Source organism: Falco cherrug, chromosome 4, assembly GCF_023634085.1.
Source record: "Falco cherrug isolate bFalChe1 chromosome 4, bFalChe1.pri, whole genome shotgun sequence".
Lineage (NCBI taxonomy): Eukaryota > Metazoa > Chordata > Aves > Falconiformes > Falconidae > Falco > Falco cherrug.
In genome coordinates this window covers 87,219,294-87,238,983 of record NC_073700.1, presented here as the reverse complement: position 1 = coordinate 87,238,983, position 19,690 = coordinate 87,219,294, and the positions used below count along the sequence as shown (strand labels likewise).

Sequence of the window (19,690 nt, the reverse complement as noted above, 5' to 3'; positions counted from 1 at the left end):
ACATAGGACTGCACTGATTCAGAAAAAAAACCATAATTCAGGAGAGTCCTATAATTTAGGAAGAAAAGCAAAGCACTCTCTTCAAGAGCTAAGCCGTGTTAGGTACAGAGTGAAATACATTGGGCTGGTCAGCACTGGGGTGATTTCATCTTCATGGCATTGTACTGAGGGCTGAGTCATTACTTTTTAAGTTAGCACACAAATAAAAGGAGGAGGAGAAAATAATTGGCAGCTGAAAGTTCTGCAGTGCACAGTACACTGCCCTTACCTGACAAGCTGTGACAGTAAGGTCATTTACTTTAAAGTTAAGACCATACGTTTTTCATTCAGACTAAAAATTCTGTGTGTTTCTAGACAAGACATAGCAGACATTGTTGTTCCCAGTCCCTTCATTTGTCACTCACACTAATCATGACGTTTAATAACATAAAGAATACACATATGCTGGGAATTATATTTTAAATCCTCTGCATCATAGGAAAAAACCCCCATATATCCACATTTTCCTGTTCTAATTCATTAGTCTCTCAGATATTTCTTAGAATACTCCAGAAATACCAGGGTGTTTCCAACAATAGCAGGAATATCCCAGACAGTAATAACTTCAGATACCTAATTCTGATTTTTCCAGCACTGTTGTTGGGTGATTCTGTAACTTACAGAGATCTGGATGAGACCAGCTGCTTGTGACTGGCTGGAATTGAGGTCAGGTAAACACAGGGAAGCCTGAATGGCAACAGAAGTGAGGTAGGCAGCAGGATGAACACTCACATTTTGTTTCACAGTTTTTTACAGATGATATTAATAAACAAGGATAACATCTTGTCAGCACTGTCCCCTCTGAGCTCAATCATTCCTGCTAGCACTGAAAGATGAATGAACCTGAAGTCAAATGGAAATCATCTTCATCTTTAGCAGGTTGCTAGAATTCAACCATTTTTACATATGCAGCAAGGTAAAAGACACTGTTCATGATGCATGAAGAAGTACAGATTCCCATTTCCTCACCCTCAGCTGTGCGGGTTTTTGTATTGCTTGCAGGATGAAAAATCATAGCAACTGCAAAATAAGCGCATGGGACTGAATATATAACACCAAGTAAGAAGGTGTCATTTTAATAAAGATAAGGCAGGCTACCACTTATTTCATGTCAAAAAGCAATGTCCACATTTTCTTGTGTTTTCAGTTTTGGAGAAATCTAAGACTCAGCTCCTCAGCTGTTTGGTCACTGCCCTGAACCACAAGCACTAAAGGAAGTGCTTTCTTTAATGTCAACGAGTGGGATGACAGCTAAACATCAAGTGGCATCAGCGTCTTATAAACAAAGCCACAATCCAGTCCCAAAGGTGAATAGTACAGAAGCAAGAGAGAAAATAGCAGTAATGATTGCAAGTTTCAGGATTCCCCAAACTCTTAGTGCCCTCAACCTGTGTTAGTAGTTCAGGCTGCAGATCTGTCAGGTCCCATGAGCTACACAGATGTAGCCAGTTGTCAGAGCTTGCATGGAACATCTCGAAAGGAGCAGCAGCAATCTGGGAGATCCTGGGTTTGCCCAGCTGCTGGAGGAGAGCTGTCAGCTGTGGGCTATGCATTAGCAATGCAATCCAAACATTAGGGAGAGCTCCAGGGCAGCAAGTACTGTCCTCCAAAGGCTACATAAATGCAGTAGCCTGAACACTTATTGTGCAAAAGATGCTATGCCCTTCACTTGCCCTCAAATTAACTTTTAAATCACTCACATTAGTCTTATATACATATTTATAATAGTGTGAACACTGAGGAAAAAACTAGCCCTTTTGTGTTAGTAGACAACCTTATCTAATACAGCCCTAGAGTCCTATGGTAGTACTGAGGCACCAGAAAAGGCAAATTTGGAAGGTGCTACCTAGCACGTCTGTAGCATGGCCAAGTGCTGGCTGGAGCTCATCTCTCTGTTTTATCATTTCCATCTCCCAAACTCTTAATCTGTTGTTCTCAGTAACAAAAACATTCAGCCTCCTCCCGTGGGAGAAGCAGAACAGAGGAGTGCATAATGGACAAACACAAGGTGTATATAGTTTCTATAAAACAAAATATAGAGCAGGTTATAAAAAAAAGAGGACAGAATTAACTTAACGGGAAGATTCAACATTTTTTTGGCATGCAAACTCTGTTTCAATATTGCACACCAGTTACAGCTGATGAGCACAGCTGGGAAATGCAGAACAGGCAGCAGCCTATTTAATACCCACTCACTGGACCCTTTTCCCTACTAGACTAGTTTTAATGGCCAAACTATAACTAGTAGGAATGAACTTCCTGGCTTCTGGCTATTTGCTTTTCTGCTGCTGAAAGTTTCAGCTCAAATCTATCAGTCATTCAGAAAAAAAGTACAACCAGCTGTATTAAATCCAACATTTTCCAAGGTCTGAATGCCTGGCTTTCTGTCTTTAGTGTTCCTCTTCACACAGATTTTCATTCTGTGCCATTACGTACTGTCACAGCGCTAGAACTAGCTAACTTTTGATTGATTGGCATTAGCTGAATGCTAGGTGCCAATGTCAATGTACAGAGGAACTGTGAAAGGTAACCCTAAAAACCTGCAAAAGACTGCCTGCATTTGTAAGAGTACAAGAAAAACAACCACATGAAGTAATGCAAGTTGTCAGCTAAACTTGCCTGCCTTCCCCCACAAAGCTGGTTTATTAAGCATAACTAAAAAATAAGTTTTGATATTTCAACTTTTATACAGTAGACAGATGTAATTACTGCACAAAGTTATAACATAAAAAACAATTACTAATTGTGTTTTCCACTTTGTTATTTCCAAGATGGCCTTTAAGCTCTGAAGATGCTGAATTACACTTTTCAAAGTGGTGTGGCCTAATTCCACAAAATTTCCTCAATTTCTAAGAAATTGAGGCTCATCGTCTTTTTCAGATGCCATACAAAACAGCGGGACATCATGAGTCCTACTAGATTTTTCTCTATTCTTTTTTTTTCTTTTCTAGTTTCATGTAAAACAAACCAGTATGTTTTACTGTTAAACACAGGCCTCTGTATTTTAGCAAAAATTTCTGGTTTGCCAGGTACTGCTTAAACATGTGGCTACACCATATAAACACTTGGGGGGTTTTTGTGCAGTCAGTCAGTCTGGTTAAACTGGAAATTTTCCAGACATACATATATATATATATATGTATGTATCTTGGATGTTTATAGTCATGCATGTTTTTATTGCAATTTCTATAGTCCTTCCAGTTCTTTTAGTCTTTTAGGTATTCATATTTGATCCCTTTTATTTCTTTAGGATACATCTACATAACACTACAAATAGTAAGTAAATTTAATCCAAATGTAATCAAGTAAAGTCAATGCTAAATTCTCAGGGTTTTTTTTGTTGTTTTGTTGTGTTGGTTTTGGGGGTTTTGTTTTGTTTGTTTGTTTTATCTGTTTTGGGTTTGGGGTTTGTGGGGGTTTTTTGTTTGGGTTTTTTTTTCCCTACAGAGAATGTGTAACCTAGTCACTTCTGATCACATAACACCTCTATGGAAACTCCAGTTGCTGCCTAGATGAGAATGTAATGGTAAAAAAATATCCAAAGACATTGTTAGCAGCTTCTAATGAAGGACAGGAGAAGCCAGTGCCATGTAAGTGGCCAGCTGTCTTGGCATCAGCAGCTGTTACTGGCAGCACACAAGGTTAAAATCCAGATGTATTTCCCAAAGTGCCTCAGGTAGTCAGGAACGGAACCATCAGCAATTTCAATGGGAATTAGTATATATTATACTTAAGCCTTGACATCTATCAATAGCTCTGGGAGCCTCTGACATCCTGCTAAATCTGGCTGCAAATGACCTACCTGTCATTGCCACAGCCAGGGGCCAGCATTTCAATGCCCATCCATATTCCTGTCACTCAACTCATGTCAAGCTGAGCCTGTTTAATCGGCTTTTCTCAGGACCTGAAACTTTCTTCTGAAATCCCCACTGAAGTATTATGAAGGGAAGGGGTGATGTAGCCTGAAGAGCATTCTGGCAAACACCTCACAAAAATGAAGAAGTTGTGCAGGCTCTGGAGAAAGAAACTTTAATTTCCAAACTGTGACAGAGGATAAACAAGAAAATGAGGCTCCCTCCTTCTGTGTTCATTGCTGGTTTTGTCCATTTGTCCAAACCACTGTTACTTTAAATTCTCTTTAATCCCTTTTGATCATCTTTAGGGCCACGAAGTAGTTGAAAGTTTAGCAGACACACCAATAGTCAGCAGTGACATCTCTGCCCTACTTTGTAACCTGAAGTGCATCCACATCAGGAAAAAAAGCTGCTTATGTCACCTTTTCCTAGTAAATCCATGCACAGGATTGTATTATGTCTTCTCACATATTGTAGCTGCTACATAAGAAAAATTAAGGAGACTGTAGAAACTTTGAGCCTCCCCACCTCCCGCTAACAAAACCTTGGCTTACGGGGCCAATCTCAGTGTTAACTGACTTTACAATCAAAAGACAGCAGCAACCATTTGTTTGGTTTTTTTTTTTCTTTTTTTTCCCCCCAAAAACCTTACATTTTATCTAAAATTACTCATTTGAAGAAGATTTTGTTTACCAGTAACCCAGAGAATTTCTTGCTACTAATAACAGCAGCCTCAGTAGAGTTTGTTTTCTCAAGACTGAGGCAACTTGACTTTGAATGTCAGCTGTACACCCTTTAATGAGCGATTTTTATTACCAAGCAAAACTAATCTTTTTCTTTATAATCTTATTCACTTACCTCTGAATTAATTTCATTTTGGACAGAAATCATGGTTAATTTGGGACTAAGGTTCATTTTGGTATATTGCTCTTGGTGAAGCTCTTCCTGCCCGTGGTTTTATTTCTTTATCATGACAAAATGGTTACTTAATATTTAAATTGCAGCAGCAACAGGGGCTTCTCTTAAAGATCAGGTTATATTTTAGATGATGTGTGCAAATACACATACATTTGAATTTCATCTCTCATATTCCCTGCCAGTATCTACTGTTTGGCTTCTCTACCATCTGAGCCTGAACTGACACTTTAGGCATGCACTAAATAGCTCTACAACTTGCAGAATGCTTTTTTTCTATTTTACTCAGACAGACAAGGTGTAAAGTTGCTCAGTGAACTTTTTAAAAGCATTAACAGAAAAACCATCCAGGTTTATCAAGCCTACAGTGTGAGCAAGTCTCTGGGAAAAATTACTTTGTAACTGAGTCCATTATTACAACAGCTGGTTCTGTACAAAATCACTGATATAGTTGGTTAAATAAAATCAAATCAAACACAGAATTTAGGAAAGACAAATACTTCAAGCCACTTAAAAATCTTTAATTTGTCCCCTGTACCTATCATCATGATACAGTCCTTGACTGGTCGCTGATTATTATTTTTTCCAGAGGGCTCCAGTATAATTCAATACAGGAGGCAGACAATACTCATTTAGTAAAACAGAGCTCACTGTCCTAATCTACTCTCATGCTTCAATATGTGGACCCTATTTTATATTTAATGTGTATTTCAACACTTTCTATAAAGACTGCATTTTCTCTTTGGCTTTTCTATAATCCTCATTACTAGAGTAGATGATTGCTTCATAAATCTACCTATCTTTGCAATACCTCCACGAGGTGGGTATCTGGCATCACTTCCTTTCTACAGATTGGATGTTAAGGCTGAAAGATGTTATAGTTAAAAGCAGACATACATTTTTAGTGCTCAATCGCAGATGCCTACAGGCATTTTTTGTTGGTGGTGCTTTGGAGGACAGCATTAGATACATTCAGAAAGAATGATCACTTACCCCGGTGGCAGCTCTGAATGTTTAGTATTTCCACAAACTGGACCTCTGGGTTTCCAGTTAGGTATCCAGAAAATTAGGATCAAACTGACTGCTCTGTGAAGAAAAACCTTATGCAACTTGGCAGGCATCACACAGGAATGTGGTTTCAGAGGCAGTTAGAATCTAGTTCTCCAGGGAAGCATTCTCCTGCCTTTGCTCTAGATCATTCCTCAAACTGCAATTCCCTTCTTAATTTCTAAATTATTTCAATCTTCTATGATAAAAATTGTATACAATATTCTACTTACACTACATCATTCTGATTTGGCCTGAGTCGCCCTTCAATGACTCCCCAATCTTCTTTCAAGAGTGCTTCAAAATCTGAATCTCTGCTCTGAATCTCTTTTCTTCACCTTTCCCACAATTTCCACTTAGCAGACTTCATTTCCCATTCTACTCTACCTTTTCTAGTGTAGCTGTTGTTCTAGCTTGCCAGCTACTGCCCACCGCCCCCTGTGCCAGCGCCTCTCCCTCCACCAAAGAAAAAAATCAGACAAAACCTTTTCCCACATTGTCTGGGCAGGAGCAGGAAATCCCTGCAGGCATACCACAATGAAATGCTGTGCTCCCAGCTATGGCCAAGATGTGCAGTTACTGCAGAAGTCCCACCTGGCCTCTCAGCCCTAGTATGGCATTTACACAGCTCTTCTGTTCTAGGGGACTGTAAGTTCTTGGAAAATAAGTTGTGCTGATGAGCTAGTGACAGCTGTGGCAAGCTGCTTTGTCGGTCTGTGAGCTGAGATGCGTCTGCTCATCAGAAGCTGCAAAGATCCCTCTCTAATAGTAATTCCCACACTGTGCTGGCATAGCCATATAAGTCTGTTACAAAGGCTTATGAGTGTCCATGTCATGATGCCTGGATTTTAGTCCTGGTTCTCTCAGTTAGTCCTTGCCTGGGGATCCTTGCATCCTGCTCCCCTATGTACTACAGTAATGCTCCCAATATTCCTAAGCTAACACTTTTTTACCTCTAAGGATGAGAAGACATACTATAGTTTATGCAAGAGTTGGAATATGTGAAGTTGTACACGCGAAAGCAAGGTTTGAATGGATGTGAAGGATGCAGGCCTCATCACCGACTGGATGCCTCTCCGAGCCTCCTATAGTGGCCTCTGTTCTCTTCAGGCTCCCCTTGCTGCCACTGGCTGAAGCCACCTACTCATGGCAACTCTCCAAAAGCGCTGCTGCAGATACCGTGCTCCAAACCAGGAGCTGTCTTGCTGTCACCAGAGTGGAGCACAGACATGTTGGTGGCCCTGGTTAACATCCTGCCCCCAGTAAGGGGGAACCTTTGGGGGAACCTCCGAAGCCAGTGAGGTCTCCTCACCTCTGGAGCTCACTTGCTTTTTATCCATCCATCAACCTGGCTACAGAAAACTCTCAGCTACGGTTCCTCAAAATAATTCCAAATGCCAAAAGGTATGGGTTTGGAATGGGCTAGATTCTGCCAAAACTAAACTGCAAAAATGAATATTGAACAAAGTGTTCTTAAAGACTATAATGAGGCTTTCACTTCTTGTGATTTACACACACCAGAGACTAAAACTGTTGTATAACTATTTTTCATAAATTGTCCTGTGATATACAGTATTTTTCCTGAAAAAATCAGATACATATCCAGAGAAATACCATATAAATCCCTTCTTGTTTGAAGTTCTGAGAAAAATGTTGTATATCTATTTAGGCAGTAATTTTATTTTAGATTTTTTAAAATCTTATAATTACATTAATCTGCTTATTAATAGATTCCATATAATCTCTGCGCTTATAGGGGGTGTAAAGATTACAGAGAAAGACCACTGAGTGAACACCACTTATTACATTATCATCTCTGACTCTTAGAGAAGCCACAACAAGAGATCAAAAGTCAATGCGATTTCCCCCCATGCTTTTCCCTTGGCGTAAAAGAAAACAGTCAACATATGGTAAAGACTATCATTCATGGATACGCATCCAGTGCCTCAAGCAATGAAAAACATAAGTGCTCCTAATTCTGCCATTATTGTAATTATCATTACAAAACCTTCCTTTTATCGTTACCATTTTGACACAGAACCAAACCTCCCTCCTGCCACACTGCTCTAGTGCCTATGTTTGAGTGATTGTCTTCTGACTTCATATCCTTCACTCTCTAGATAATTCTAGTTCTGAAGTTTGGCACCACGTCCGATTCCTCTGACTTCTCTACCTCTATAGTATTCTATGGTTCACCCCATACCATTGCTAACAGCGTACTGGCATGACAATTTCAAAGCTAAGGGTGGCAATATCTGTGGCAATGTTTGATTTCTCATGTCCCAATCTATCATTTTTGCAGGGCCTGTAAGATTCCCTTTGTTACTCTAAATTTTTTATTTTCCATACTTTCTTCTTGCAGATGACACGAGACTGGGAGGAGTGGCTGCTATGCCTGAGGGTTTTGCTGCCATCCAAAGGGACCCTGACAAGCTGGATAGATGGGCTTACAGAAAGATCATGAAGTTCAACAGGGAGAAGTGTGAAATCTTGCACCTGGTGAGGAAACCCCCCATGTGTCAGTGTGTGCTGGGGCTGCCCAGCTGGGACACAACTTGGCAGAAAAGGCCCTGGGGGTCCTGGTGGCTGCCAGGTTGAACGCGAGCCAGCAATGTGCCCTTGCGGCCAACAAGGCTAATGGTATCCTGAGCTGCCTTAGGCAAAGTATTGCCAGTGGACAGAGGGAGGTGATCCTTCCCCTCTACTCAGCACTGCTGAGGCCACACCTGGCGTGCAGTGTCCACTTGTGGGCTCCCCAGTACAAGAGAGGGGTGGACATACTGGAGAGTCTAATGAAGAGCCACTAAGACGATTACGGGACTGGAGCATCTCTCTGTGAAGTGAAGCTGAGAGAGCTGGGACTGTTCAGCCTGGAGAAGAGAAGGCTCAAGGGGCAGTCTCATCAATGTGTATAAATAACTGCTGGGAGGGTGCAAAAATAACAGAGCCAGGCTCTTTTCAGTGGTGCCCAGTGGCAGGACCAGAGGCAATGGACACCAACTGAAACACAGGAGGTTCTCTCTGAACAGGGAAAACTTCTTTACTATGAGGGTGACCAAGCACTGGCACAGGTTGCCTGGGGAAGCTGCAGAGTCTCCATCCTTGGAGATATTCGGAAGCCCTCCAGACAAAGCACTGGGCAACTGTCTGTAGGTGTCCCTGCTTCAGCAGGGGGTTTGCACTAGATGAGTTCTAAGTCCCTTCCAGACTCAACTACGCTGTGATTCTATGGCTCTGTGATTCTCCCTACTCTTTTTTTTTTAAAATCTCTGACATATCATTAAAGTTCTGTAGCTCTATATTCATTAGTAGATGTATGAATTTCTCAATTATCACAAACTGGTTTATGAGCCACTATTGATTCAGTTACCAACAGGTTGCTATTAATGGGAAGAGTGTTCATAAAAGTATGGTCCCCACTGGTCACCGAATATTGCATACCATATGAAATATGATGCTGCCTGTTGTGACAGACAGAAACAGTTAAAGCTTACAAACGAAGTGCTCTAAGAGCACAGAGAGTGTCTCACAAAATGATGATGAGCTTTACGAAGTAGTTTCATTGTCAGAGTATTTATGGGCAATATCAGAAACACAAGTTTAATTCTCTGTTCTGCCTGAAGGGATTTAAACCCACATCAATTACCTCGCAGCACACTGCCCCTTACCCAGACGTAAAAGGGGTAGGACTTCCTCAGTCCCTCTGTTAAAATTTTTCCACCTGGGATGAATTAATAACTATTTATTAGGGAAGAAACTAGGACCAATTCTCCCTGTCTCATCCCAAAAGGCCTATAGGTTTGTATTCTCAATCAACAGGCCAATGAATATTTAATTGTCTCATGCAAAGTGCAATACCTTCCTCTGAAATACAGAGCCTCATTCCATATTACACTTTAAGCCTCGCTCTTAACACATTTTTCTCATGAATATGTATAATGGGGGTTGGAGTCACTAGATGAATGATTTCAACTCTCTCTCTCTCACTCTGTAAGTAAATGCAGCAATAGTACTCCGAAAGAGAAAGGAAAAAAAAAAAAAAAGAAGTTGCAGAGATAAAATTAAATACTGTACTGTAATGTAACTGAATATGACAGAGGCAAAGTTGCACAGGCAGTCAACATGCTGCCCTTTTCTATAAGGACTTGCAAGTTTAGCATCCTTTTCTATAGCTCAGTTAACTTGAAAATGTAAATAATCTCCTTATATTTGACAGTCACAGATACCATGGACAAAATGGAAATGAAGAGATAGGTAGACACTTTGCAGGAGGGACCATAATTATTTTTGCCCTTGTTCTTTGGTAAGAAAGGAAATACACAAACAGAAGACATTCAACGTAAGGGCAGTGCTGTAAAAGTTACGAGATTCTGGTCATTCTTACCCTGCCTTCTTGCAAACCACTCACCATTGCTTATAATCGGCGTCACAGTTGCAGTAGTACTTGGGATCTGTACAGTTGCGTTCGATGCCGCAGGCACATTTTTGAATGCCGGGTCCTGATCCGCCCCAGTAGTAGTGCTTCTCATTGGCTTTTCCAACCCACCAGGTATATGGATTCCCTTCTGCAAGAAATTAAAATGCAAGGTTACAATGCATCAGAGAGGTAGGGCTCCAGAATGCATTAATTGAGCTCAGATGTTTAATATGCAGATGTTAACAACACATAACTGGACAGCCGTCCTACAATTTTGTCAAACACACACTTTCATTATTATTGAGAAATTCAAAGGACTCTGCCAGGTAAACAAAACATCTTTTCTGTATTCACATGATTCATAATGATTGAAATTAATTAATCTTTTTATCTTGTATGCTTGTTGTTTAGCTTTTTAATTGTTCTCAGTTTATATAATGAAAATACATGGGCAGGTTCCATAATTATTTTCAATTAATTTCAAGTTTATATAGCAGGCTATCAGATGGATTATTCAATATTTGACCACATATGCTGCACATAAAGATTAATTCATTTTATCTTTTATTTTTTCATAAAAACTTTGAATTGGAAATTAATCTGTCTTCAATAGAAAACAAACATGATCATCATGCTCTCTCCAGCTGGTCCAAAGCAAAGTGTAAAGAGATATTATACAACTCCTAAAGCATCTTAACTATTTCTTAAAAATCTATGTATTTTTTTTTATTTAATACTTGAGCAAAGGTGATTTGAACTTTGATATAATCACATTTCTTGGCATTGGGTCTGTAATTTGATATTTTCATATACTGCTCCAAGTTTATTTCTAATACTTTTTGGACTAACTAAGCCTCTTATGTATAAATAAATAAATGAACTCCCTCTACTTTAATTTCTAATTTGAAAAAACACCCTTACTGAAAAGTTTTTTATTCCTCCAGTTCAGCAAAGCACTTAAATATGTGCTTAACCTCATACCCATGTAAATAACTCAATCATTCTCAATGTACTTGTCTTCATGATTTTTCACATTCAGAAAACATGACTGAACTCAGCCTATAAACGTGTTTCCTTAAAAATGTCTTTTTCCCTCATCCAACCTGCTGCTGGTATTGCCTCATTTAATCAAACAAAGATAATTGCATGGAATTCACTTATTAATCATTTTTACAAGTAAAATCCTACATAATAGATATTCTTCTTTTCATAATTTTCTATTAGTGCATCTCACTTGTACATCTCCAAAAACTACATCCATAATCCTAAAAATAGCCATTTCAAAATTACATTTGATCATCTAGACCATAAATCTACTTATCCCAGACATATGTTTGAAGTAATTCATACGGAATGCTAAAAAAAAAAAAAAATCCCAGACACGGAGAGAACAACTAAATAACTGCATACGTTAAAAAACTGCCCAACCCACAAAAGACACAGCTCTCTGAAAACATGTGCTTTGTTCAATGCTTTTGAATTGTTAAACATTGTGTAAATAACGCTACTGAAAATAGGATAATGTGAAAAATTCGTGGTGGCTGAAGCTTTTATTAGATGTTACGATGCTGCACAGTATGACCATTCAGCTCTGGTGCTAATGCAATGGGTATGATAACAGTGTGCCGTGATTCTGGATTTTAAATTGGTCATTTTAGTTTCTGTGACTCAACCACCACAGAACTGAGTGCTGCCTGTTGAAGTGTGTGCCATGTGAACGCTGCAGCAGCATCGCCAACCTGCAACACAATCTATTAGATACGGGAGTACGTACCCCTGGCTTCCAAAAGATTATTTGAAAAGCATTTAAGGGTAAATGTTACCTTTCCACAGTGAGTGATAGAAGGGCTTTTATTGATACAGGATCCAACTACAGCATTAATGATATTTGAAGCTCCTATTGTAATTCTCGCCCCCCCCCCCCCCCCCCCCCCCCCCATCTTTGAAGTTAGTGTTTATGCTGCAGTGGAAATACCGTAGTTTTGACTGTTACTCAAAATTCTCTTTGTTTACACCTTTCCTGTCAAGTGAAGGATTGCACGATCCAGTCAGCAAGCACTCCACCAGGAAGCTAAACTGCTAATTAAAGCACCAGAGGAAAATGAATGACTTAGAATTGTCAAAAGGAGGATAAAAAATTCAGAAGCAGGTAGAAATGATTAAAGCAGATGACGGTGATAGCAGAATTATGGACTATGGCAATGGGTGTCACAGACCGCTATGACAGACACAAACAGGGCATGTTTTAACTCATTTAAATGGCAAATGGCATACAGTTTTAAACCCAGAATGCATTCTAGCGTAGCCAGAGCCATTTTTCACATCTATTGTTTTCCACATGCACATACACTAGTTAGGGATCTGGCCCCATTTGGATGCATGCCTCCTCACTCTGAAGACAAGACCTATCCATAGGCCTGGGAACACAAATTAATTGAGGAAGATAGTAACATGCGTGATTAAATTTCCAGAAAGCTCAAGGAAGGAACATAGGATTTCAGTGGGTTTACATTCAATACCAATTCTGCCAGCCACCCCCACAACCAGCAATTCCTTTGTGGACACCTCCAGCAGTCTGTATCTGCCCAGCATGTTGTGCCAGGGCTTGCACCAGAGGGGTTCTTGGCAGACAGCTCTCATTAGCTGGTTTTCCATTAGCACATAATGCCATGCACTGGAATAGGATGAGCCTCATGCCAGACCATCGTGCACCACAGTGGCCGTACAAGAGGTTCTGGAGGTCCTTGATAGCCTATGGTTAATGAAAGAAAAAGGTGAGGAGACGCAGTTGTGCCTCATTTGCTCTGTGCCAGCCAAATGACAACAGCCCTTTGGGGCCTGCCTTCCTCTCCATGTCAGCCAAGAAAAAGATGAGCAGCATTTTGCCTAGAGTTCATAAGCTCCAAATCAGGAGTGCTATGCAGATACACTGCAGACACTGCTGTGGCTGGGCATAACAAACAGCAAAACCCTGCACTGGGGAGACTTGAAGAATAGAAAAAAAAAAAAAAAAAAAAGCTAGGAGAGAGAAGGATGCATCAGGCAGGTAAAAAAATATTTAGCAATAGGACCACTCTTTCCCTCTTGTGCTTCACCCTCTTTTATAGACTCCTTTTGAGGATGTGAACCCTTCTGCTTTTCTGCTTCAGAGCCCTTTGCTTTTTTTTTTTTTTTTTTTGCTTTGGAAGCTGTTGGAAAGGGCTGATCCAAGTAGAAGTAGTAGTACACTTCAACACGAAGATGGATCATTAACATATGTAATTCTAAGCATCAGGCTATTTTATCATATATGATTATTCTGCAAAAAATATCACTACTAGTGGTCTTATGACGTTAAAAGTATATAAATTTAGTTTAAGGACAAAAACCTGTGGAGGGCAAAAGTTATACATAAAAGTTATCAAGTGTATTGTGATGACAAGTAATACCAGAAGATATTTCCTCTGGTTTTGAAGTTTTGTTTACCATAGGAACAAATTTTCAGTCACAGGATAGCTTTTTTGTTGTCATTGAATGATTGGTTTCCTCCTCCCAAGCTTTTGTGGACAAATTGCATTAAGAGAAGAAGGAGTGGAAGGGATACTCTCCCGCCTGCCTTGGGATTTTGGTTAGAATCAAGTTTTGATGCCGAACTGCTCTTTGGGCACAAACCAGCTTTCCTTCGAGGGCTGCTGTGGGAAGTGTTTAAGTTTATGTGTACTCAGTTACGACCAGGATGCCTTTCTGTTTCCCTTCTTGAAAAGAAGCCATTTGCAAGGTGTTGTGTGGTTATTACTCAGTCACTCAGCAGAAAAGTCATGATGGTATCAGAGTATGATATGGATACCAAGAAAACGGACAAAGATATTCAGCTTTTAGGAGGTTCATTACCCTGACAAAGTTAATAGCTGTGGGGTGAGAACAATCTTCTAAGGGTGAAATGACTGATCTTATTTTAACAGGGCATGTAGACATAGGAGAAGAGCCAGAACATCAAACTGTATTTTTAGTGATTCAGGTCTCTGTCTGACATACACACACACTAGCCTGTAACACTTACATGCAATACAGTTAACAGTGGTTGCAAGGGATTAGCAGTGGTGGACTTTCATTATAGTTAAAGCAAAATATGAGTTCTTATTTAAATCAATGTGCGATGGTAGCTCAGATCTGCAGTTATTAAATCAAAGCAAGTAAAGAATCTGCTCATCAGTGTTTTCTATCAAGAAGACATCCCTCTCTACAGAATATTCAGAAAAAAGTAAAGGACTAAGGGAACATCTTTGTAAGCTCACAGATCTCTGAGTGTCATAAAATAGATTCTTTTTCATCTCATAAACATATCTTTGTGTTTTCATTTCATTTGATAGAAAAACATATCCAACCAAAGTTAATGTAGTATGAACAGAACTCTTTAACAGTCAATAACGTATTTCTAACATATCCAAAGTGTCTCAAAATGTGTAACTTTTGAAACACACTTTGTACTGAGTATTTAGGAAAACCAATTGGTTTTGTTATTTTTAAATGCAACTGATTAATTAAAATGGTGTTACTTCCAACATTTTAGGGCTGCTGTTTCCCAGCAGTAGGGTGCTGGTAGCTGAAGCTGCAATGCTGAGAGACCTGAGGCTAGGGAACAGGATGGAGCGGCCAGATGCTGCCCCGCACTGGGTGCTCAGCCGGACCCGCTCACCACACAGCCCCCAGCAGAATAATGATGTTATTTCGTATTTGCAAACTACCTGGAGAAGGTAAATGCTTCTCTTTCATTCACCATCTCCTCCCCGTAGCAGATTTTCATCCAGTCTCTTCGTTCTCCCATGTTTCTCAAGGAGGCCATTCAGGGCCCAGTGGAGGCCCGTGGGCAGTGGAGGCCACCCGGCAGCATTTCTGCTGAACCAAGGCAGCTCTCCTCCGTTCCAGCAATTACTCTTAACCACCTTTTGTAGCCTCTGGAAACAAAGGAGTGATAGCAGTGATTATCCAAGGTTCTTCCCTTGGTTCTCTGCCCCAGCTCTTTCCCATTCCCTGCACTTTATTCCGGGAAGGACAGGATCAGCAATGGATACTGGCAGCACTGCGAAGAGCACAGCCCGTCTCACCTGGATTCCCCGCCTGGCAGGGGCAACAGCAGGCAGGATTTACAGAAAAGATCTAAGCTTTGCTGTCACTTCTGGCTGATTATTTGGCACTCCCCCAGCACCCCTTCACTGTGTTAAAGATGCTAGAGGGTGTATTTCTGCCTGTTCTGCTCAGGGTCTGCTTACAGCTCCACTGCCTGTGAATTTACCTAATTCCTTCCCAAATCCTCTCCAGGTGCAGCCTCCTGCGGTGAGCCGCAGCACACTGCCACGGGCTCCGGGTGAGGATTAACCTGCTTCTGCCTGTCAGAAAATGCTCCTGACCTCTGTCTGATCCTTAAAATCAAAGAGAACGGTTTATAAAGGAAGGCTAGGAACACTGCCAAACTGAAGCCTATGCCTCAGAACCTCCCAAAAATGAGACTGGTGAAAACTGCTCATTGGGGACCCTGCCTAACTTTAACGACTCCATTTAGCTGTTCCCCTGCAAACAATTAGGTATTAATTTACTGGATTGGATAGCTTTGAAATGATTTTTTTTTTTTAATGGGACCATTCCAGTTATCCATTAATATTACAGACTCCCTAATAAATACTAAGAAATGTCAACAATCACACCATGTGTGTAATTGTTATTACTTTCAGAAAAGATTATTCTGTTCACTTCTTCACTTCTTTGTTAATGGAACAGATTAAAAAACCACAGGTTAAATAATTTGCCCTATTCTTGTATTGGCAGAATAAGCCCAAAGATATCTTTCAAAAATGTACTACAATTTTGGAAGCCCAAATTAATCACAGGTGTAGAAATGAAAGCTATTTCCCAGGGATAATATACAATGATGAAATTAATGACAGAACTTCAAAAAAAGTCAATCTGCCCATGTGGAAAGGCAGGTATAATTCTTTTATTTTTGAACGGAATTACATTCTTTGCACGTGCATTTTGTCTCAAGCTACACTGTAACTTATCTTAAATTTAGCCTCACACAACGGTAACTTGATTTTAGGTCATGGTTCATTACAGCCTGTGCAGGAATTCTATCTGATATTGCACTGCAGAAGCAGGCACTGAAAGGATAATTTTGCCACTGTTTGAAAAGTTCAGCACGCTAGTATGGCTGAGCGCTTCATGGCTTTCTCTTTGCTGCTTATCACCATCTTTTTCCTTACACCATCAGTGGTATTTATTCCACTCAGGTCAAATCATTTTTATGAACATTGTGAGCCATTTATTCTCAGCTTTTGAAGAGTTAATATTTGGAAAAAATAAGCAAACATGGTTTGATGTCTCTCATGCATCTAGTACATCCACATGTTCCAATGCAGGATCATTAAAGCCAAGGCTGCAAAAGATAGGTAGGTCTTGCTGACCCAGTTTATTCTGTGCTGATTTGGTTTTGCTCATCTTTATTATTATGTGTATGCTTAGGACCAATATGAAGCTGATTAGACACTTTGCAGGTTTGCTGGCCCTGCCTTGTGTCTCAGATGTGGCCACCTAGACTGAAGGTGCAGCTGCCGAGGAGTTTCATGGCAACAGCAAAACCTCCTAACAGAAGATACTCAACTGTAGAGCAGATTTGGCTCCTGCGTGCACCCCAGGTGGCCTGTGAGCAAGCTGTCAGTTTAAGTGATCACCCGGGAGGCCAAAATGTTTGAAACTGAGACAACAGAGCTGAGAGAAGAGCCTGGCTGGTGGGTACACTTCCAGACTTCAGTGAAAGTGCCTGTGCAGAAAGTGACTTCTTAAGTGAACCATCTAAGATAAAATGACAATTCATATATAATACCTACGTGTGATTTTACTGAGATTGTTTTTCTTTTAATATTTCCTCAGTTTTCCATTTTTTTTCAGTAATAATTCTTGCCCTCTACTGCACTGTGCAATATATACATAAGTTTAATATGTCATTTTAAAGTTAAGTCAGTTCTTATATTGCTATTGCCATTTTGTTAACCGATAAATCATTTTCCTTTGCAATTAACTAGGAAAGGTATAAGGAGTGTTTAGGATTGATGAAAAGAGTTTGCATCAGTGGTCACCATTCTACTAATAGCCAAGAATTAGCTTAGTCAAGCCCTCACAGCAACACAAATGGGGCATCTGAGCATATCGGAAACTTGGGGTAGAAGGCAGAGATTCAAAACCAAACGCACAAAAGGAAAACAATGAAAAAGAACCCTTGGCCACTTCAGAAAACTAGGCTGCCTAATTCATAGCTGCTTGTATGTTTAATAGAAATATGACCTGAAACTTTTCATTTGTTATTTATGATAACATTCATCTGCAGGTACTTGTGTCTCTTTTAGTTCTTTTTTCATGGTGCTAGTACCCAATAAATATTTTTTTTTCTTTTTTCTTTTACTGTGACTAGCCTGGAGCATTCATTTTCTTTATAAGGTCACTGAGGCGGTTGGTCTATTTGACAGTACTATTTATTTGCAAAAGCTGTGTAAACTGTGTGAAAATTAAAGATTCAAAGTCTGCCCAGAAACAGAACCCTGACATACATTATTACTCAGCCTGCTTGTTAATATAAAAATTGATATGATTTGATGTCTAAATTCATGGTCAAGGCATTTTAATGCAAAAACACTTAGAAAGAGGTGGTGGGTTTTTTTGGTTTGTTTGTTTGTTTTCCTTTTTATGATATTCAGAAATATATCATACTTCAAAAGTATTCTATAAATGAAAAAATATTGTTAAGATTTTAATAGAAAATGAAGAAAAATATTTGAAAATATTTGTGAAAAGCATGAAAAATGCTCTTGATGATTTTACCTTTAAATATTCAAAAGAACATTTTCAATTAAGTAGGGCTTTTTGAGAACTATTGACCAGCTGTATCTGCAACATACAATGGAGCCTACCTTTTTTTTGTCCCAGATCTCAGTAATATTAATATATCACACCCTGTTCACTGTTTTCTTAAGGGCACCTAGGAATTCATTCTTGTCCTTTTCCTCCACATCCATAAAGCACTGCATTTTGCAGTGGAGGCAAGGATGAGCATCTCCATAATGCAAAGTAGAAGAACCTCCATGATCTTCAATACCAGGAACTAGATCAGATGTTTAGATGCCCAGCCAGGAGCCCTGGCTCTCCCACGTGTCTGGGAAGAGAAGCCTGAGATCATAGACTCGCCATGCTACTCAGACTTCAATCATGTTTTGGTACGTAAGGACTGGCCTACCTGAGAAGAGCCTAATTTTTCTCACCTGTGCCCAGTAAAGACAGAGAGAAAGGGAACCTATTTATATGCTTGGGAAACAAAATTACTGCCTGCATACTGGTGCCCATGCCTCCCACTAATGGCCATGGTTGCCAGTGCATAAAAGTGTTCTCATGTGCCCGTATATTTGCCTGCTAGCTTTTCAGAGAACTTTGATCATACATTTTTATATCAATTTCAAAACATATAGCAGCAAATACAGAATACTATCCAAGATAGTAGAAATTTCATTAAAGCATCTTTTCAGTAAGGCAACAGGGGTACTCCTGGTTATTGAATCTGTTTTTGTTCTAGTATCACAACTGCTTCTTAAAATTTCATTACCTGGATCCACAAAAATGTTGGCAAAGATGACTTTTCTTTCAGAATTAGCAATTTATAAAAAAGATCAGGAGAGAGAAATGTCATATTGCTGTCCAATGGCATCTTATGAAAAAGCTGTCTGACAGCTTTATTTTGCCATTGGAGAGATTTACTCTTCGCCCTAGCTCATGAAAAGCTAGTACAGTACAAATGATTTTTCCCCTTGTCAAGACTCGTATTCCAAGCTGCAGCACTACTAACCAAGCCTGACTTGTTATTTTTCTTGGAATTAAGTCTCAGTGGTGAGATTTGGCTGGGGAAAGCAGCTGTCAGATGTCCTTGTATCCTACTATTTGCTGCATTTTAAAGCGAGTTCATTATAAAATCACAACGGTCCCTACTACCCTTAACAACGTAGTGTGCCAGGCTTGCCGGTGTTGGAATTAATTGTGTACTGTCAATTCCCTGGATCATTTAAGGCCAAAGACCAGTGTCTTTGCTTAAGGTAACGCTAAAGGGAAAAGGAAAAGTACATACTTTTCAACAATAACAAGTCATTCCAAGGATGAAAAGAACATTTACTCACAGAAGTACGCTACAAAAAGAGTTCACTACGATTCGTACTATGCGTGCTGAAAAAACGGGCTTACCTCTACCCAACCTTGATGATAAACAGCATGCATACATACATGTACCCATTACCACTGACACTCTGAGGGTTAATGCAGCTGAAGCCATAATATATTTAACTCCTTTAAAAGCCAAAAAAAAAAAGCCCAGAAACTCACTGATGATATTTCAACAGCAGGAGATGCA

General features: G+C 39.8%; 1 protein-coding gene across 2 annotated transcripts in view; it reads right to left on the bottom strand.

Annotated features, from left to right (window-relative positions):
* CNTNAP2 (contactin associated protein 2) overlaps positions 1-19,690 on the bottom strand; it is a 1,159,973-nt gene that overhangs the window by 217,254 nt on the left and 923,029 nt on the right. For both annotated transcript variants that reach the window (XM_055709318.1, XM_027816209.2), the window contains one exon: positions 10,264-10,420. In XM_055709318.1, coding sequence (XP_055565293.1) covers positions 10,264-10,420 — 157 coding nt within the window. The remainder of the gene's footprint in view (positions 1-10,263; positions 10,421-19,690) is intronic.